The sequence below is a fragment of the Sminthopsis crassicaudata genome, chromosome 2 (assembly GCF_048593235.1).
Source record: "Sminthopsis crassicaudata isolate SCR6 chromosome 2, ASM4859323v1, whole genome shotgun sequence".
NCBI lineage: Eukaryota > Metazoa > Chordata > Mammalia > Dasyuromorphia > Dasyuridae > Sminthopsis > Sminthopsis crassicaudata.
The window spans coordinates 187,326,212-187,348,821 of NC_133618.1; the positions used below are offsets into that span (position 1 = coordinate 187,326,212).

Genomic DNA, 22,610 nt, shown 5'->3' on the forward strand with positions numbered 1-22,610 from the left:
TCCAGCTGATATGATCCTTATTTCAAGCAATTCTACATAGGGTAAGTAAAAAGAATGGTGGCAAAATGAATGCCATGGAAATAGTAGCAAAATAATTAAGAAAATAGACCTTAATAATATGATACATACAAAAAAAATGTGTAAAAATAAAAGCATAAAGAATGAAAATGAGTCACTGGAAGAAAATATACTATCAGGTGATTCCAAAAAAATATTGAGTTGTGTATGCTATCAAAGGAAAAATAAAAATTCACATGTCCAAGAGAGATAATAGTGTAGATAAGTAAATAGACAGACAGAGGGAACATTTATTAAGCACTTACTATGTGTTAGTAATCATTGTACTAAGTGCTGGGGATACAAATACAGAAACAAAAATAACAAGATAGTCCTTACTTTCAAGGAGCTTACATAGCAATAGGAAAAGGCAAAATATAATGGGAAAGTGGAAAATAGGGGGGAAGATTAAAGAATAAAATACCCATCTAGGGACAAGATTGCTGAGGAGGTAGAGCAAAGGAGAGAATGAAATAAGCAAAAAATAGAAGAAAGCATGGGAAACAATATCAATGCTATAGGCAACAAATGATGTAACAAAATTCATAAAGGGAAAGTTTATTTGTATTTATTTTGAGTATTTTTATATATTCTCATAAGTGTATGTTATTATCACCATTAGCATATAAATTCCTTGACATAAAAACTATTTTACTTTTGTTTTTATATCCTCAATGCTTAGCACTATCTTAGAAAGAGTAAGTACTTAATAAATACTTTTTGATTGAAAGACAGGAGACTTTAATAAACCTTTTTCAAAGCTGAGCAAACCAAACAGAAACAGAGATTAAAAATTAAAGTGCAGAAGTAAAGACTACTGGAAAAAGTTAAATTAGAAAGATTCAAGGTAATTTAAATGGATACATTAAAGAATATAAATATTTCTTGACACACTATACACACCACACCATATACACACGCACGCACATGCACACACATGCACACACACACACACACACACACACACACACACACACACATATTGTATGAAGGCACAGAGAAATTATAATTAAAACTTTAAAAAACAGCAATCCTTTACAGACCAGAATGTGAAAAAAAGTGATTAATAGAGGAAAAATAATTAAATGGCAAAAGCCTAAGTGTTTATTTAACAGTGACATCCTGAATAATGTGTATATCAAAAAACAAAACATAGCAATAACTAACAACTATATTAAAGAATGATAATGAAGTAACCTCAGAATTTTGTGGATATAAAGTGGTTTTCAGAAGAAAATTAATATCTCTGAAAACATATTAGTAAAACAGAGAAAGAGAATGCCTAAATCAATTTATAGAATTAGTGCTGTTTCAGATACTGAATTAACATGCTTAATTTTAAATTGCTGACATATGCAGAAAAACACTGACATGAACTAATGCAAAGGGATACAAATAGAAACAAAATTAGTAAGATATAATGACTATAGCAATGTAAATTTAAAAAACCTATAAACACAAATCAATCAAAAATTAATGTTGACAAATTATAAAAAAGATTAGTCTCAAAGAAGAGATGTGAAAAGACACTTTCTCCCTTCTTCCTTTGCAGAGGGGATGAGAGTGGGGGAACAAGTGTGTAACATTGAATCAGAACTTTTGATGGATTTTTTGGTCTTCATTTTCTTTTTTAAAGGATGGTGATCAAGGAGAAAGAGGGGGACATAGAAAGGGAAATCTAAGTAATGTGAAGATAATGAAATTTTTAAATCTTTCTTTTCTTAGTTTCTATTATTTTTCCCTGAAACAAAAACCCATATTTTTAGATTCAGTAATTTTCTTATGAACATGGTTATAAGAAATAGAATATTATAGTCTCTAAAGAATTAAAGTTGAGGATCACCAAAATGACAATGAAGAGACTTATGATGAGCATAAATAGACTTTGGCATATTTTCAACAGGACTGAGCAAGTGTGGCAGAATAGATGTCATCAAAGATACAAAGATGCCAGAAAAGGAATTTGTTTAGTTGGGATAAAGGATAGATTGAATACTTCATAGATATCCATATGATGTCAAAAGATCATGAGAAAACCTTCAGCACATTAGATGTGCCCTGCTGTAACTGATTTATAGGAAGAAAAAGGTAAGAGTTACTTAAGATGAAAAACTGTGGTTAGCTTGCCTTCTTCACTACTAAAAACAGTATCCATATTGATGAGACCACAGATTCATCAAAACATCAAATGTTCCAAGAGTTAGCAAATGGGAAAATGAGATTAATTCTGCCTACACCATTATTAAACAAATCAACATCAATTAGCACAGATACATGGGATAGTTAGCACAACTTCCAAAAAGTCAGAATACTTAGCTTGAAATCACAGAAAATCCAATTCACTAATTCACATGGCCATCTTAGCCTATGTTTACCAATTGGCATATTTTTATATGCTAAAGACAATATTTTGCAAACATGTTGCAACTCCATCAGCATTCAATATCAGGAGGTAAAAATGTAGTTCTGAGGAGTTGAGAGTTTGAAACAAGACAGAAGGCAGGAGGCAGGATGCAAGAAGCAGAAAAGCATCATAAATTTTGAAGAATATTAAGACTGTCACTTACGTGGCTTAGCATTGGCGACCACAATAATGCTTTCAGTAGAATGTGTTGGAGGGTATCTGTTATTTTCACCTTGGCCTTGACCACTGCTGTATTCTATGACCTCTACATGTCCAAGAGGAACACTCCATTTTAATAAATATCTTTGGCTAGTTGATATAGCCCCATTGCTTTCATGTGAAGTGCTGAAAGAATCAAAACAGTTTTAAAAGACATTATTAATTATATGTTTTCTGACATTTCCTGTCACAGAGAACATGCAAATAAGGGATACTTAAGCTGTTAAATTATAGGGGTTCTGTCTTTCTTTGGAATAGTCCCCATATAGTTTTGTGCTTCAAATACATTAAAGGATAGAGGAATCTTTCCAGCTGTGAGTCAGAAAACAGAAAGAATAATAGTGAAATTATATATTTCTTCAAAGAGCAATAAAGCACTCAACTTAATGTTTATCTACTAAAAAGGATGAGCTGGCCCTGTGCTGACCATCATACTGAGGAATTTCAAGTACACTAGAGAATTATAGGTAAAAAAAAAATTCTATTTGGTCAGAAAATTATCTGACCAATTTTTTCCATTTATCTTAGTCCTAGTATAAAACAAAAGTTCTACCACTATCACTCTTCCATGATCATAAGATTATAAGATTATGTAAATTTTGAATGGGAAGAAATCTAAGTGACCAATGAGTGATCTGTCTAAATTATACCAATGAGAAAACTAAAGCTCCCCAAAATTAACCAAGTTATCTCAGATTACCTGGGTTTAAAAAATAGCAGAATTGATATTCAAAGCCATGTTATCTGTCTCTTTTGCATTCTAAAATAATGTTGCTAATACATATTTAATGGATTTTATTATTAGTTATATATAATATTTAATCATTATTAACATTCTCTCTATATTAATAGTATTAATCACTAGTGTGGCTAGAATATGTTTAATAGCTTAATAGGTGATAATTAATAAATGTTTACTGAATTAAATTGATTTGAACTAGTTCCTACAGATATATATAGAGAGAGAGTAAAAGGAAAGTAATCTGAAAGGGAAGGCATTAAAGTTGGAGGTGAGGGAGAGACCAGAAAAACATTACTGAAAAAGATAGACTTTAACATGAGTCTTGAAGGAAGCCAGGCACAGTATCCCAGGCAGAAGGGGACTTGAAAATAGACTAGATTAGCTGGCAAATTAAAGCTGAGAGTAAAGTAGAAGATGACTGGAAATATTTTTGCCATAAAGAAGCAAATTACGAAGAGATTTAAATGACAGAACACTACAAATGGATATTCTTCGATACTAAAGGTAACAGGAGACACTAGAGCTCATTGAGTAGGAGGTTGTGATGATTTTAGAGCTTGATCAGATGCTGAACATGACAAGGTCAACCTTAACATATGGGACTATCATCAGTCATCTTGATTTTTGTCATGCCATCAGACTTTAGTGAAAGAAAATAAGAAAGAGAGAATAAGGCTGTATTTGATTATTTTCCCAATTTTTTTTTGAGGCAATCAGGGTTAAGTGACTTGCATAGAGTTACACTGCTATGAAGGGTCTGAGGTCTAATTTAAACTCAGATCCTTTGTTTTTAAAAAGGACCAAAATTATACCTCTACATTGGAGTTAAGGTACAAAGTGTCCAACTGTGATTGATCAGACCAATATGAGCTCAGAAGGCTCTACAAAAGGTCAGGCACAAATAGTTCATATGAACATCGGAGGAGAAATGAGATGTTTCTAAATTTATGCACCTCATGTTTCTTTTGACCTACTGAAACAAACACATATAAAAGAAAAAGTCCTATCCCACAGGGAGCTTACATTATAATAGATAAAGATTATATACAAAAGGAGACTTAAAAGCTAGGAGTGGGAAGAGATGGAATGAGATACTGTCCCCTAGATTTATATAATTTCATATCGCATTTTTATTTATATCATCTCTTTTGATCCTCAAGGCAAACCTGCTGTGATAGGAGGTAGAACTATTTCTGTGGTATGAATGAAAAAACTATTGTACTTGTTTATCCTTCATTTTCAAAGAGTAGCAATGACATCTCAGGATGATATCTTGATTTGTGAGTGAAATGGATTTAAGTGAGGCAGAATTGCACTAAATTATCATCCTACTCTCTCTTCCTATGTTATGACTGATGATGGTCCCATATGCAATGCATGACCTTGTCATCTTCAATATCTTACCAAACTCTAAGCACTCCACAGAGACTACTTCAGCCACTTTCATGGTTACTAAAACAAAATGTTCTATTTAGCCCATTCTGCCACAGCAATCCTCACATGCTTGGGGTAATCAGCCTCCTAACTCATCAATAGGTTTGAGATATGATTTAGCCTATCTCCTGGGATGGTTTATCAGGGTGAGAGTTAGATGAAGATAGATACCAATAGTGGATGAATAACCCTGTAAAGGGCTTAGCAGACCTCACACCAGGGGTGCTAATTCCTCCTTAAATACCTCTTATATCCCACATATATTGAGAATATCACAAAATAGAAATTATATTTACCAGATCATACAACATGCAAGCAATAAAGCCAAGACCAAACTCAATGTCTTTTAATTTATACTTATCATATATAAATTCCTTGAAGGCAGGGGCTCTTTTGGTTTTTTCTTTGCCTCAGCAGCACCATGGTAGGCATTTTAAAAATACTTAATGAATGATTGATAGTTCAATGTAAATGATAGTGATGAGGTGTGATAACTGAGGGTAAGAGATCCCCTCTGGTCATTATCAAAGTTTCCATGAAAAAGAATTCACAAACCTGAAGTCTGTAAAGTAAAAGGGGATTCATTTTCACTAAGAAGAAAGCTTTCTTAGCAGGCAAAACTCCACATTAGGAACTTGGCAAAGATGGGTTAACACTGAGAAGAAAATATCTTCATCAGTGGGCTAAGTTCAAAAGGGCAAATAGCTCCTGATTAGGAATTAGCAAAGGTGGGTTAAGAAAACAATATAGTAAGAAGACAACTTTCTTAGTGGGCAAAATTCTGTTAGGATTTCTGCAAAGATAGGTCGACAAACCCTTGGCTTGGAAGTGGGGAGCAGTTTGAGCCATTTAGTAGAGGATGTTGACTATGCCCCAGGCATATTTCCAATTGAATAGGAGTTGTCAGGGAAAGATGTGCCCCTCTCAATATTTGAGACTTAGGAATTCCCCCCCAAAGGGGGATGCAGTTTACATCAGGGGTCCCCCAAAAGGTAAAGGGGACACAATTTAGATTATAGTATACTAAGCCGTCTCTCACATCATGTTCTGGGACTTTTCAGCATCCAAATTTACACTTTCCAAAAAGGATCAATTTTTAAGTGACTATTAAAGCAAATTCTCTATTTGGAATATACTATGTCTTCAGTTTTTCACTCTCACTCATTTGAATGACTTTTGTTTCTCCAATTTACTTAACATATTTATAGAAGTAAAAGAAAGTATGATATAGTGTATAGATATGACCTCAGAGATAAGAAGAACTGGGTTCTAGTTAAATGTCTGACACATAAGAGCTATAGGATACTGTGCTAATTAAGTAACTGCTCCAAGATCTAGAATAACTTTGTAAAGCCCTCATTTGCAGGCCATTTGCTAACTTGAATTGGTAGAGGAAGTTTCCTACATTAATAAAATATTTTAAAAATCATAGAATCATAGAACAATACAATTTTAGAACTGAAAGTGACCTTGGAGACCATTCATCCTGGAATGCCAGAAAAACTGAACAAGACAGAGATTAGAGAACAATTTAATAATTTATTAAATAGGAGAGATTTACTGGGACTAAATGGGGGTTGGTCCCAGGGCTGAATGAGACTATCATCTCAAAGAATCCAGCCCTGAATGTCCAATAACAAGATGCTTTTAATAGGATAACAAGAACAATGACATAATAGGGGAGGTACCTGGATGGGGATGACCTAATGGGGGAAGGAACCTAGGATGAGGATGACATAATGGAGGCAAGAACTTAGGATGAGGATGACATAATGGAAGCAGGCATAATGAGGGAGGTACTGGAGAGGCTCCAGCTAATCTAATGATGTCTAAAATGGATAAAGACCTTCATCCCATCAAACATTAAGAGGGAATGACTATAGCCTAACATCTAAGATATAAAACCTTTATCCTAACATTAAAAGGGAATGGTTATAACCTGAGGCAGAATAACTGAATAGGACAATTAGAGAAATTGGGTCAGGACTTTAAAAGAGAACTGTGACACAACAATTCCAATTATCTCATCTATATTAGGAGCTTATATAGAGATTCAGAAGGTCCAAGTGATTTGTTGGAAAACACATAACTGGCAGAACGGAATAGAATCATCTAAATCTAATACTTTTCCCACTCTCTGCATGGACACTGTCTCTACCCCTTATTCTAGAAGTAAGATCAGAAATGGAAAAATCCAATTTCATGTTTTAATATAAAGCTTTCAAAGTAGATTTGTTTAAAAAAAAAAAAAACTTGTTAGGATTATATAGTGCTTTCTATAAAAAACAGTATTTTTGCTTTCATCTATTATTTGGAAATTTTTCAGAATTTTCCACATATTATTAGGAAAAGTCAATGTAGAAAGTTATTTTGCAAAAAGATAAAATGTAGAATCAATGAGAATTGTTGACCTTCCTAAAAAAAATTGATCATAAGCATAACTGTGGTCAGAGTGAGGCTACACAACAGTGTTGTGAGTACATTTAAGCTTTTATTCTTCCTTTTTTTCCTGAAATTAGACTGACCATAAACATGAATAATTAGAAAGGCAACAGTGCTCCAAATGTTATTTTGAATAACAGTTTTCTGAATGCTCCATCCAACAAATACCATGTATGGTTCTAGAAAAAGAACTCCCAGGAATATTTGCATTCCAGGATTGAATATGTATTTTTCTTCTTTTATTATGAGCAAATATTTTCTTGTTCTTTCAATTCCTTCAAATGCTTATACTATTATTATCATCGTCATCATCAACAACAACAACTCACCTTTATAAGCAGCCTAAGGTTTATAAAGTCTCTTTTCCATAATATCTATTGAAAATGTTCTCTCAAGGGTTAATACATAATCCCTTAACTTCTAAGTCCATTGGCCTTTTCTCAATCTTTATACTTGACTTTTCTAAGCCTTTTGAACTATTAATTTCCACTGATCCTGCATAGTCTCCCTCCACCAGCATCCCTTTCCCCCATCTCCTTCTTGGCATTCTAGACTCTGTTCTTTTAACTTTTTCTCTACTAGTTTAACCATTCTACAATCAATTTTGTTGAATCATTATCTCTGAATCCTTAATCTTGAGTCATTTTCTATCCTCAACCCACTTCTATTGCTAACCTCTTCCTTGGTGACTTCATTCATGCTCATTCAGTCAATTACCCAAATGGATGTCTAATTTAATATCCTAATCTCTTTTCTGAACTCCAGTCCTACATTATGAATTGCATCAATAGAATCTCATCAAATTCAGAAAATCCAAAGTGAATCTGAACATCTTGCCTTTCAAAATCAACCTTTCTCTAAATATCCCTATTTCTATTGAATAGTCTACCATTTTTTTATTCATCACCCAACTTTATAAATTTAGAATCATCCTAAATTCTGTCCTATTCTATCACTACCAAATCTTGTTCCATGTCCATAGTTTATCACTTGAATTTATTTACTTATTTACATTAACAAAATATCACCCTAGCCCAAGATCTCATCACCTCCAATCTGAACAATTATAACAGTCTTCTAACTAGTACTCCTATTTGGAGAGGCGGCATGACATAGTTAAACACAAGTCTAGAATTACAAGACCTGGGTTCAAATCCTGGTTCTATAACTTACTGCCTTTTGTGTACTTCATCTGTAAAAAGGAATTTTGGCTCTAAAAGTCCTTTGAGCACTAAAATGCAATTATTCTTCATAGAACTGAAATTTAACTTATTTTATAATGAGAGGGAAATATTGGCAAGAATTTCTTGATAAAATTTTACAATTTTAAATTGGACTTTTTTCTTTAAAAAAAGGGCTATTCATCTAAAAACTGGTTTCTAAAGCAACTTTATTTTAGGATTGAGCAAAGCAGAGTAACATAATAAAAGAAAAAGTGCTAGATGTAGAGTCAGAGGGTGCCATTTACTATCTATGATTTGGGCAAATCTAAATCTCTAGGAATTTTAGTTTCTTCATCTGTAAAATGAAAATTAAATTTAGTTGACCTCCAGTGATCTATTTCACCTCTAAAATCTTAAGTAAACTTCTAAAGTCATAGGACATAGCCTGATAAGTTCAGGTATATTCCCAACAGAGGAAAGTGGTTAATAATCATATTTTCCCTATATGAAGAGATCTTCAAAAATAAAAAAAAAATCATATAATGTTATTATATGTAACATTCTACACATGTAGGACATGTATTGGATACAATATCCAATGTATGTTACACATATGCATATGTAGGCTCATATGTATATGAGCCTAGCTATACTCATAGATCAATGTATTATCAAGAACAAATTTAAAGGAAGTATTACAAGTAAATGGCTACATGCATGTGTGCATATGCACACACTATATATGTATAAACATATATGTGTACAATATATGCGCATATAATACATGCATGTGCATGTATGTTCAGACACTGTACATACATGTGTATGCATGTACACACATATATTAACAAAGAGAGGGGAAAAAAAAAATCTATAAACATGGTGGTAGTTAACCTGATTATTTGCCCTCATCTAAATATTCCATGCACGCCTATGCCTAATGGGAGCATCTGAGCCAGGATCAGCATTAGGAACTCAGTTGGGGATCAAGTCACTTTGCACTTTTGTTTTCCTGCCTAGTCCTCTCCTGGCCACTGGCCATTGTTCCCTGTTTGGGATACAATGGTCATGCCTTTCCCATTTCTTATGCTTAGATTTGGGGATATCTTTAAAGCAATATTCATGTTTTTCTTCCCCATCTCTCTTCACCTATACTCCTATACCCATGGTGAATTGGAATCTAGTTAGAAAATAAAAGTTGGGTAGTAACTGAGTATTTTTTTTAAATAGCCATGATCTCTCTCAGATATAACCTTTCTGAGTGCTGAGTGCAATTTTCCTAGACAACTGTGTATCTTCAGATGGAGATGGTCTCTTCTTTCTCAAATATTTCAAGTGATCATCTTCAAGTGCTGAACTTTGCCCAAATTTCTTTTTTGTATTTTTTGCTCCAGTTTGTCTATTAGTCCTTCCCTTCACTGGATATGAAGCTCCTTGAGAACAAGACTATGTTCTATCTATCTTTGTGTCCCTAGTGTCAAGAATAATGTCATATTCATAGCAAATACTTGACCAAACTCTGATGAACTAAAAAGAACATGTTTATATATTAATAGTTGAGAAGTTTGTGTAAAATCAGTAAATAAAAATATAGCAAGAATGAGACTAGTGAAATAAGTAAAGACATTTGACAATTATCCAAAAAAATTTGGATAAAAAAGATAAAATGAAATAAAATAGTTATAGTGACTCAATTAGATTCAATTTTACCACATATGCTAGATTGTGTAGCTATTTCTAAAGCTTGTGAAATCATCCAATTGTCCAAGTTAGAATAAAATAAATATTAAATTTACTATAATAACATAAAACAAAATAAATTTTCATGAAGAACTTTAAAAAATAAAAAGATCTCATCCATTTTTTTGTTTATCTATCTTCAACAATGTAATTTATACAAGAGTAACATATGTACATAGAGTTTATTGAGTGGAGCAAGCAGCTGGAGTGACAGAAGTTGGGCAATGACCAAGAAAAACAACTGCAATGGGATTTACAAGGGTTATAAAAAGAACAAAATACAATTTCTCAACTCTGAAGTACTCCATGTGCATGTTTCAAAAATGGTAATCACATAGTGGGTGTTAAGCATTAAAAGACCCTAAAAGTATTAATGCATTGTTCAAGCTACCTACTTTCTTACTAGGAATAATTTAGATTGAATCCACAAAAGAGTAATTAATATATGTCATAATAATGTTTAATCATTTAAAAATATTTTAAGTACCTACAGTGTTTATGACATTTTGTTTGGTACTAGAGAGGATAAAATATCTAGATGAGATGTGCCTGGCTTTAAACATGTTATAATATAGTAATGTAAAGCATAATGGTTCATGACAAATACAAATTATTCATAAGGAATAAAGATAATTTACTTAAATGCAATTCAGAAATGGGCAAACCAGAAAAAATTGGATTGCTCCAAGTTATATCAAAACTAAGAAATAGATCCCAGATTCTCTGGTTTCAAATCCATTATTCTTTTTCATCAGAGAGATATAAAAATACCTAAAACAAAATAAAACAAAAAAACAAAAACAAAATCCATCATGAATCCAATAGGAACTTGGAAACTTGACGAGAGGTCCAGGAAGGCTGATGAAAACGTTGTGGCTTTTAATAGTTTTACATAATAGGGTAGGAAGTAAACATATAACATGTCAAGAACAAAGAGTAAACTTATTTAGTTTGGAGTGGAGAATATAAAGGGGGAAAATGTAAAATAAGTTGAATAGAACACAATGCTTTGCCAAAAATCCAAAGAATATCAGAGGCAGAATAGAGTGAAAAGAATATAGGAATTATGTCAGAAAAAGCAGGATTGTAGTCCTGGCTATTTCATTTACTAGCTTTGACAATGGAGACTTAACTTCCTCTCTCTGAGCCTCAGTTTCCCCATTTGTAAAATGAAAGGGTTAGATTGAATGATCTCTAAGCATCCCCCTCCAAAACTAACATTTTGTATTTAAAATGAGAGAATTATCAAAATTGTCCAATTAAGCAAAAAGAAAAAGATAATTCGGTGAATAGGCCTGAGATTGAAAGAGTCCTAAATTCACATCTTGCTTTTGCTACATACTGATTAGGTCACCTTCAGCAAGTAACTTAATCTCTCAATGTTCTAAGCAAGTTATAAAGAAAGAAGGGGATGACTTAAATTGGTAAAGGAAGTTAGCTCTTATCTATGGAACCCAATCTCTATCCTAATTATGCAAAAAGTATATTACAGAATAATTTCAAATAATCAATGTGATCAATCAAGCCTATACTTACCGGGAACTAACAGTAGCACACATCAACACATCGTTCAACATGAAGAGTCGACGTTCTTTGGTTTTGACAATCTCTCCTCTGTCATTGTAAACAGTTTCTACCATGTCATCAGAACGAATGAGATATCTATTGCCACTGCTGAGAAGCTAAATTTCCAGAATATCAAAAAATGTAATAATAACAATAATAATTCATTACAATTAATTTAATGGTAAAAACATATGCAAACATTACAGCAGACATTATTGTTTTATGTTGTTGTTAATGCTGTATATCCTTCTCAAAGGATTTAAAGAAAAGTCACACTGACCTAGTTGCTCACAAATTTATGCCCCATGGATTTGTTTGTAATTAATTTTATTATTATCATTAATTTTAATATTATATTATTAATTATGTATCATAATCATATAATTAATAATAAAATATTAAAATAACTTGTTCATTACCAAAACAGGCATTTTCATAGCCATGCATATGAACTTTCCTTTAAAAAGCAAATTTCCAAAGTGATAGAAATTTGAGAACAGAAATAATTCACTTGTTTTTTTACCACTTAACCTAACACTTTATTTAATTAACCAAATAAATACTTCATTCATTACAGACTTCAAAGTCCCTATTTACACTGTTAGTTTATATTACATATTGCTTTCAAAATTTTTTAATTGTTGTGCAAGATTTATGAGTTTTGCCTATGCTGAAGCAAGTCATTCACTTTAGTGAAATGGCTTAGAAATTGTCTATGTAATCTGCAGAATACAAGAACTTTCCTTTTTTCATCTTTACATTAAAACTTAAAATATAAACAATAGATTCACAGGAATATAATTTGAGAGTTAAAAGAGGCTATGATTTTACAGATGAGGAAACTGAATCTCAGAGAAGTTAAGTGACTTTTCTATTACAAAATTCCTATACTAAGTGTCAGAATGCGGATCTATACCTAGATTTCCTGATTGTAAAACCAGTTTCATGTTACACTATATATTTCCTCCTTCCGAAATCACTTTGATATATAAAGTAACCCCTTTCTTCATTTATCTAATGGTAAGCATGTAGTATAAAATATTAAGGTACCTGGGTGTTAAATATGAGTTAATTACAAGGTTCTGAAGTTTAAGGCTATTTTATTTTATTTTATTTGGATTTGGGAAAGGAAAGTCTTAAGAAACATTAGCAAACTGAAGTCTGTTTAGATTTCTGGTGGACTATGAGCTTTTCACACCCATAATCACAGTTCATGACATTTTTTGGAGGAACAGACATACTGACCACAGGTAAGTCCCTGAGCCTCAGATTTCTCATTTGTAAAGACTTGTATTAAATGATTTATTAAGCTTCCTTTTCCAATTCTATTTCTTTCCTATGCTTTTAACAATTGGGCAAGACTTATTTTTCTCAGACTTAATTTTCTTATCTGTAAAATGATTAAGTTGGATTAGAAATTCTCTAAGGTATTTTCAGTTTCCAAAATTCTATAACTCTATATAGTTCTGCTATTTGCTATCTCTATTATATTGAGTGAGACTGTACCTCTCAGGGCATCGCTTTGTTCATCTGTTAATACAGAGGAAAGAAATAGTTCTAGATGATTTCTAAGACACTTTCCAGTTCTAAACCTATAATTCTATGTATATCAAAAATAGCATAGTAAAAATGCCCATTTAAAAATAACTACACTATAGGATTTAGAGCATGAAAAAACCTAAGAGATCATCTACCCAACTTCTCTCATCTTACAGAGTAATAATCAAGATCAGGGGTTATATGATTTGAGTAAGATCACACAATGATCTGAACCTAAGTCCTCTCATTGTCTAGACATGGGAATGGAAATAACAAGAAAATAGTAGCCACATCATGCCATGAGATATTCTTAATTCATTGCACAGTGTTGCAAATAAACAAAACAAAACAAAACAAAACAAAACAAAACAAAAAACTCCAGTATTTGACACTTAAATGAAAGTTTTTAAATGACAAGTATATATGAACTATTTAAAGAATTTTATTACTGTTTTCTCTTTATGTGTTATGTGGATATTGAAAAATATTATGATAAAATCAATAGAAAATTAGAGAATGATGGTGATCTGTAAAGAGCAAAAGGATCTCAGTCTGTCATGATATAATGTAAAATTTGTGGGGGAACAAGGTTAAGACAATAAAAAGAACTACAGGCCAAGAAAGGACTCATACACCTAGGACAAAGATAGAATGCCTCTTTTTAAAGAATTCCTTATCATTTTCAATAATTCAAAACAAAAAACCTATGAAAATTGCCAGGTATGTACTTACCAAGTAGGTCCTTCAGGAAGTTAGGCAAACATTCAAGAAAAATGGATTACTTGGAAGTAAAACTTTTTTTTTTTCTTTAAAAGATAAAAGTTCCTAAATCTAGGGACTGCTTCCAAAAAAGGAAAACATATCACTCTTCCAGAATTTGGTAAATATGACAAAAGTCAGTTCAAAAAATTACCAAGTGCTTTGAGCTATTATTTCAGACTGTATTTTGAAAGAGAAAGGAATATGGAGACTTTTAAAATATTAGTGCAAACTTTCTAAGAAAGTTATAGTACATAGATACATAAAGAGAAAGCAGAATTTATTAGGATATAGTTGAAAAAAAATTTTGTTCAACCTTGTTCAGGTATCTTTCATTTATGGCTTTTGCTATCTGCTTGATTTCACATCGCTGATCTGCATCTCTTTTCCTTTCATTGAGCTTCTCTGCTAATGTTTCAAGCTCTGTAAGTGCCATCTGCAGGGGTAGCCTATCAGGATGTCCTTTTGTGGTATTCTTCAACATGTCCTTTAGGGGAAAAAAATAAAGGCAAGAGAGAAAAGTATGATGACTTGACAAAGAAAGAGAAGTAGGCTGCTATCCTCCAGAAACTTCTCATCCCCCACAACTGCATTATTCACGACTCCTGGGAAAGAAGGAAATGACATTAATTGCTTTAAGTGAAAACTAAATCAAGCACCTTGGGAACAAGATTTGTCTCCAGTGAATCACTATTTGGCTGAACATGCAAGCAGCCTTTTTGGAAAAGAAACAATGGCTCATGCAATGGCATCATTGATAGAAAAAATAACTAGTCTTTTATAATAGAATGAATACTGATTCTCTGCTTAAAGCCATCCCCTGAAGGCTCATTATGGAACATCAGTGAGCCTGGATTCTGGAAGGCTATGCCAGAGGAGCAAAAGGTCTGGCAGGTCCTACCAAATGAGGAAAACTACAAATACAGGCCTGGCAATGAACTTTATTGTAGTGAATAAGAAGTAAGAATCTTAGATAGCATTATGCAATCTTTGAAACAAGTTCCTTTCTGAAGTTTTGCTCACCAGAATATTGTTTATAAAACCCAAGTGTGGTGACAGCGTCTAGGACCTTAGAACCAGCTGGAGTCAGGATAAGCAAAAGTCTTTATTCTTGGTCTTCAGCAGTAGAAGAGAAGATAGAGTGGAGACGTAGAATCTCTGCAACTTCATCTTGTCATCTCTCTTGCAAAAGTGACCCTGGCTAGTCTCTCTGCACCTCCTACTCCCTCCCACAATTCTCTGTATACACCAAATGATTGGGCCAGCACAGGATAATGGGAAGGGCCAATTTCCAAGCATTCTTATAGAGTATTGTCCAATCGGTAATTAGCCTCAAGTGCACAATTGTCTAACCCCAGTGCATTGGCTCAAGAATTTCAATCCTTCACATCTCCCACTTTCTTTTGTTTTAGAACACAGGTGGTCACGCCATCCCTGACTTCTCAGGAAAGGAGGTGAAAACACTGAAAAGGAGATGATCACATCCCCCCTGACTTCTCAGGAAGGGAGGTAAAAGCACTAAAAAGGAGATGATCACTCCCTCCCTGACATCTCAGGAAGGAAGATAAAAAGCACCAAAGGGAAGTGGGGATTGCTAGCCAGTTTTTGGGCTGAAGGATCTTATTAGAAACAGGCATGCACAAACCCATCAGCATGGGAGGTATTACACAAGCACATAGCAATAATGCACAAGCTATTAGTGATGACTCTCCCCACAGCCAGGACAAGCTCAATGTGGTGTAACAAACATGAATTGTAGATGCAAGTAGTGATATAACAAACAATATAAATCAACATAGTGTTGTAAAAGATTTCCAGAAGTCTTAGAAGGAGGGTATGTAAACAATAGTCACACATATGCCTTCTTCAGCAGCCAAGAGATAGTCCAAAACCAATCTATTGTCCATTACTTTATGTGTCAGGGAATCCAATGATCCCCACAAGTTTTTGAAGTCCTGTAAGAGTCTTTTTATGTGTTAGGGAATCCAATGATTCCTGCAGATTTTGAAGTCCTGCAACAGTTTTATCATTTCTCAGAAAATCCAATGATTCCTGAGGGTTTAGAAGTCCTACAACAGTCTTATCATTTCTCAGAAAATCCAATGATTCCTGAGGGTTTAGAAGTCCTACAACAGTCTTATCATGTCTCAGGGATTCCAGTGATTCCTGAAGATTTTGAAGTCCACCAATTCTTGATGTCCATGAGTCAAATGCCATAACTGCCATGCTCTTTTAGTGGTGGGCACAGTCAGCAATGAAACCACCTGATGTTTCTTGGTTCTTTTCCTTCGTTTCAAGGGTCTGCTCCATCTCTCTCCAATGTACAAGGTGAATATGGCATGTTGGCACCCATCTGATTCCTTCTCCATCTGTTGAGATACAAGCAAACTCTCTCTGCCAAGCAGTTAACCTATCTAGTCCCTTTCATTCACCACTTTCTGGGTCTATCCACATCACCTGGCGATTATCTAAAGACAGTGGGGCTGCCCTTCTGGTGGGTTATTGTTTGGATTACAAGGTGATAACTCAGGTTGTCTAAACAATTCTCTAGCTCAGAATTCACACCTTTGGTTCAGGCCTTTAAAAGGAGTTTGCACCTTTGGACTTCTGGGGGGGGGGGAGTTTACATGTGTAAAGGAGTTTGCACCTTTAAGAGGAGCAAGTTCATTGGTTGAAATATTTTCCCACAAGGCTCTAAGTTCTCACATGCCCATTCTCTGGGAGGATAAAAGAAGATAACATTGGGCCTGGACAAGCAGTCTGGATTGGGGAAGGACAAAAGCTGAAAAAGATTCAGAGCCAGGATTCAGGAAGAAAAGGATTCGAGATTCTACCTTTGCTTTGGCTGGAGGCTCTAGAAGCCTCCCAAGAAACCTGCACACAGAGAAAAGGATTCACAGAGAAAAGAAACCTCCTCCCAGAGAAGGATTACAATTGAGAAATGTCAAGGACGTTACAGGTTATAAAACCTGTCTGCCAGAGCCAGTGCATCTTTGTCAAAAATCAAGAAGTTAATAGTATAAAGAGCTAGATTTAGAAGTTCTCTAAGGTTACCTGTGGCTCTGCCTTTCTTTTGTTTTTGGAGGAGCATCTTAATGTCTCTGTTTCTCCTCTCTACTATTGACTGTCCTTGAGGATTAAAAGGTATGCCAGTGGTATGTAAAATCGTATACTGTGCACAAAAGTGTGCAAAATGTTTAGAAGTCTATGCAGGTCCATTGTCTGTTTTTATTGCTTGTGGCATACCCATAATTGCAAATGCTTCTATAAGGAATTCAGTGACCACTTGGACTGTCTCTTTTGCTGCTGGTATTGCAAAAGTGAATCCTGAAAAAGTGTCTATCACAACATGGATAAAAGACAGATGACCAAAAGATTTATAATGGGTCACATTCATTTGCCAAATTTCATAAGGTCTCAAACCACGAGGGTTCTTCCCTGGAGGAGTGTAGGAGCATGGAAAGGAAGGCAAGCTGGACAGGCTTTTACTATGCTCCCATCTTCCTCTCTTGTTATTCCAAATTGTAAACATAAAGCTCCATCAGCCTGATGATATTCAAAATGAGATTCTTGGGCTTCTTGAAATAAAGCAATATTGACCAACATGGTTAGAAGGCTATCTGCCTTTGAATTACCATCAAAAATAGGACCTGAGAGTGGACATGCAAGATATAAATCTTACCTGGATGCTTTCTCACTTGCTCTTGAAGTTCCTTAAAGAGCTGATATATATATATATATATATATATATATATATATATATATATATATATATATATATATATATATATATATATTACAGGCTACAAATTTAATGTGGGCTGTGACAATTCTTTGTACCACATCGACTGAATAGGCTGAATCAGATATTATATTTATATCTCCTGGATAATAAGTAAGAGCTAGAATGATTGCATACAATTCATTCTGCTGAGTGGACTGAAAAGGAGTTCTGACTATTTTCTTTATAGTTAAGTCACGAGAGTATACAGAACAAATATTATGTTTCAATGCATCTGTAAAGACAGTTGGTCCTTTAAGAGGAACTTTAGAAACATTTTCTTCAAGAATTTATCGCCAATTATGTAATAGTCTAGTTATCTTTAATGGAGACCTGTGTGTAAAATTTGGAGCACTGGCTAATAAAATTTGCCACTCTGGGATGGTTTCACAGCATACATTAATTTGTGCATTAGTATAAAAGGTGTATATCTTGTCAGGTCTTATCCCAGATAATTGTACTGCTTGGTTAGCCTTTAATAATAGCCTTTAATAAAATTCTAGCCACAAGCACTGGGTAAGGAGTAAGGCTTTGTTCTGGTTGTGCTGGAAGGTTCACCCACTCTATCACACTGTCTCCTTGATGAAGGACTGCTGTGGGTGTCTCTTGTGTAGCAAAAACTGATATTTCCAAGGGTTTTTGAGTGACTCTTTCAACCACATTGGATAAAGCCAGTTCAACTTCTCTCAAAGCCTCTTGAGCTTCTTTTGTAAGATGGAGTGGTGAATTTAAAGCACTGTCTCCTTAAAATGTCATATAATGGTTGCAATTGATAGGTAGTCAATCCTAACACTGGACGCATCCATTGAATATCTCCTATCAATTTCTGAAAGTCATTTAAGGTGTTTAGCTTCTCTGTTCTTAAGGAAAGTTTTTGTACTGTAAGCACCTTAGGGTATACTTCATATCCTAAATATTGAAAAGGAGCATGTCTTTGAATTTTTTCTGGAGCTATGTGCAATTTGTAGTTCCTTGATGTTTCCATGGTCTTTTGTAGACATGCTTCTAACATTTGTTCCTCGGGTGCACATCCCAATATATCATCCATATAATGTAATAACATTACTTTTGGAAATGCTTTTCTTACTGGAATAAGAGTAGCAGCAACATACATTTGACACATAGTAGGGCTGTTTTACATTCTCTGTGGCAAAACTGTCCATTCATATCTTTTATAAGGCTCAGCTAAGTTAACACTGGGGGCTGAAAAGGAAAATCTTTTCATATCCTCCTTATCTAGAGGGATAGAATAAAAACAATCCTTAATGTCTATAACCCAAAAAGGCCATTCTCTAGGCAACTGAGTAGGAGATGGAAGTCCAGGTTGAAGAGTTCCCATAGTTTCCATCTGTTCCTTTACTTTTCTTAAATCAGTTAATGTCCTCCATTTTCCAGATTTATTTCTTACAACAAATACTGGGAAATTCCAAGTACTTAGAGAAAGTTGTAAGTGTCCTTGGTCAAGTTGCTCCTGTACTATGTCTAATAAGACCTAAATTTTATTGCTACCTAAGGGCCATTGTTCTATCCACACTGGTGTATCAGTTTTCCATCGAATGGGAACAGCTAAGAGTGTTGGCAGGCCTTCAACAGCAGCCCTGACTAAAAAAACAAAGTATTTATTTTTAATCCTAATTGTTGTAAAATGTCTCTTCCCCACAGATTGATAGGTATTCTTTCAACTACAAAAGGAGTAAAAACTCCTGTTTCATCTTCAAATATCCACCTCAAAGGGGTATCACTAATTTCAGCTGCTATTGATCCTCCTATGCCAGACATGTAGGTGTCTGCCTTAATCTTTGGCCAGTTGGCACCTCTAATGACTGTACGATCTGCACCAGTGTCTACCAATCCTTCTAATGGTAAGCCATCTATATAGATAGTGAGCATAGGTCAGTCAGCTGTCACAGCTGCTGTCTAATATATTCCTGGATTTTGTTGTTTGGAGTCAGAATCTGGGCGACTATCACCAGATTGGTTATTAGGAGTCTGTATCAATAAACCTGATGCTACTACTTCTCCTGGTTGATAAATCACACATTGTCTATCTGTCTTAGTGACTGGAATATTATCTACACATTCCCCAGTTTCCCACATCAGTATATGTGTTTTGTAAGTACTCTCAGGAGGTAAAATGGTCAAGCCTACTGTGCCTGGAGGCAAGGGATCCATAGGCTAGAGATTTCACCTTTCCAGGGGGCATCTCAGTTGTCCCAGCTGCATACAACTCTATTCTCCCCAATTGTAATCTCTTTCTCCCATCAGGTTGCTTCCTGGCTGATTGGTCATGTGTGGATATTGAACTTCTAGACATTCTCTGGGTATAGAATCAGCTGCCATCATGCCCCAAGTAATTTTTGCCTGGGGCCCTGGGGCTGGGCCCCTCATCCCATTTCCCTGCATCAGTCTACATTCTGATGCCCAATGGAAGCCTCTGTTGCATTTTGGACATGGGGTATTGGGTCTTGTTCTCCCGATACCCTACTTTACCACATTGAAAGCATTAATAAGTCTCTCTAGAAGTCCCTTGCCAAAAGGGACCCTGTCTTCCCATGTTGGGATCTTTGGAAGTGTGCACCATAGCCTGGCTATAAAAGGTATGTGTGCCCACTGTATCATAGTGTCTTATGATCTTCTCTAAAGGAGCATCCTTGTGTAGTCCTAGTATAATCCTTCTACAAACCTCATTAGCATTTTATTTAGCAAGTTGCCTTATCATAATGTCTGTTACTGCAGTTTCACCATTAGTTCTTATGACAGCTAACTGCAAATGTCCCACAAAATCAGCAAAGGGTTCATTTGGCCCTTGTGCAATTTTTGTGAAAGCCTCACCCTTGTCATTTTTACCGGGGAGAAAACCCCATGTTTTGATAGCAGCAGTAGCAATTTGCTCATATGCTGCTAAGGGATAATTAATATGTACTGAAATGTCTGCATTAAGAACCTACACCTGTCAATTGGTCATAGGTGATTGGAGGATTAACTCCACTATGACTATTTTGTTGGGCTTGTATCCTACAGAGCTCACTATATTGAAAAAGCCACAACAAGTTTTGTCCAGGTTCTAAGCATGTCCTTGCTATAGATTTCTAGTCCCTAGGGGTTAAGACTTCATAACCCAAATTCTGTAATAACATCTTGACATAAGCTGATGTAGCCCCATAAAGAGTGCAAGCCTTTTTCAGGTCTTTGAGGATTTCTATATCAAAAGAAATATATCTTCTACTTTCTTGACCTGAAGAGTTAAATTGTTGAATCACGGTATACTTATTGATTTTCAAATCAACTAAATCCTGGCCTTCTTCTGTAGCTTTAAGTAGTACCTTTTGCAATCTATTCATAGGAGAGGGTGATTGCTGGGGGGGACGTGCTGCTGATATCACTGCCCCACCTACTCCTCCTCCTCCCTCCATCTGGGAAGATGAAGTTGATGGGTGTGTGTCAAGAACCAGATCTAGTTTAGGCCCAGGTTGAAGCTGCCTGGTCAGAGTGAGAATCACCATGTCCTTCACCTCACCCCTTACCACACCCTTCATCCTCACTTAACTCCACATGCTCTGTAATGACATCACTATTAATCAGTTCATTGTTTTCCTCTTTTTCCTCACACTTCCTCACCTGGCTGCTCCAAAAATTTTTCTTTTTTCTGTAATTTGCAGGATTCTTTAAGGCCAATTGTATTATGTTGTATATATAGAATGTTTCCTTGTTAATTGTATTTGGACCTTTATCATTGTAGTATTCACAAAGTTGTTGTCTTACCAACTTCCAATTATCTAGCCCTATTTCTTCTTCCTTTAAGAACCAAGGGGACATGCATTCTAATGTACTCAGGAGTCTAGTGATCTACAACCAAGTAATAATTAAGCCTTGATTTTTTGTCACCTTAAGCATGCTTTCTATAGCATCCCCTCAGGGTGGGGGTGGAGGTTTGGCTGGGGCTGGGGGAGAATCTTTTCCTAATATCTACCCCATTTCATCTAGAAAAGGTTACTAGTTTAGCTCTTAACAAAGTAAGTTCCCTGTTTTTCTATTAAAATACTCACCCTATTTCCTGGTCCCCAAGGGCTTCTTCAGTGAAATTAAGGTCCTTGGACCCGCGTTGGGCACCAAATGTGGCAACCGCATTAGGAACCTTAGAATCAGCCAGAGTCAGGATAAGCAAAAGCCTTTATTCTTGGTCTTCAGCGGTAGAAGTGAAGAGAGAGAGGAAGCATAGGATCTATGTGACCTCACCTCTTCTCTCTGGAAGAAGTAAACCTGGCTAGTCTCTCTGCACCTCCTAGTCCCTCCCACAATTCTCTGTATACACCAAATGATTGGGCCAGCACAGGATAGTGGGAAAGGCCAATTTCCAAGCATATTCTTATAAAGTATTGTCCAATTGGTAATTAGCCTCAAGTGCTTGATTGTCCGACCCCAGTGCATTGGCTCAAGAGTTTCAGCCCTTCACACCCAAGCACTAACTTATCTCCACTGAGACCACTTATAATTAATGACCTTCCCTCTAGCAGCAAATGTCCTATTTCTGTTTTCCAATGATTTATCTGGGGATACACAACTAGAGCTACAGCCTTTGTGTATAATGACTCACAAATACTTTTATACTTTACACATTCCTCCATGAAACGAGTGTGCTCTATTTCAAATAACTGATTTTTTTAAATAGCCATTTACTATATGTGTCAAAGGCTGTATTTGAACTCGTCTTCCTGATTCCAGAACCAACACTCTATCCACTGTGATGAAAAGCTACCAGCTCAA

General features: G+C 35.1%; 1 protein-coding gene across 6 annotated transcripts in view; it reads right to left on the minus strand.

The window, feature by feature from the left end:
- ARHGEF10 (Rho guanine nucleotide exchange factor 10) overlaps positions 1-22,610 on the minus strand; it is a 199,738-nt gene that overhangs the window by 76,429 nt on the left and 100,699 nt on the right. For all 6 annotated transcript variants that reach the window (XM_074287967.1, XM_074287966.1, XM_074287969.1 and 3 more), the window contains 3 exons: positions 14,382-14,552; positions 11,738-11,883; positions 2,625-2,806 (listed from right to left, as the gene is read on the minus strand). In XM_074287967.1, coding sequence (XP_074144068.1) covers positions 2,625-2,806; positions 11,738-11,883; positions 14,382-14,552 — 499 coding nt within the window. The remainder of the gene's footprint in view (positions 1-2,624; positions 2,807-11,737; positions 11,884-14,381; positions 14,553-22,610) is intronic.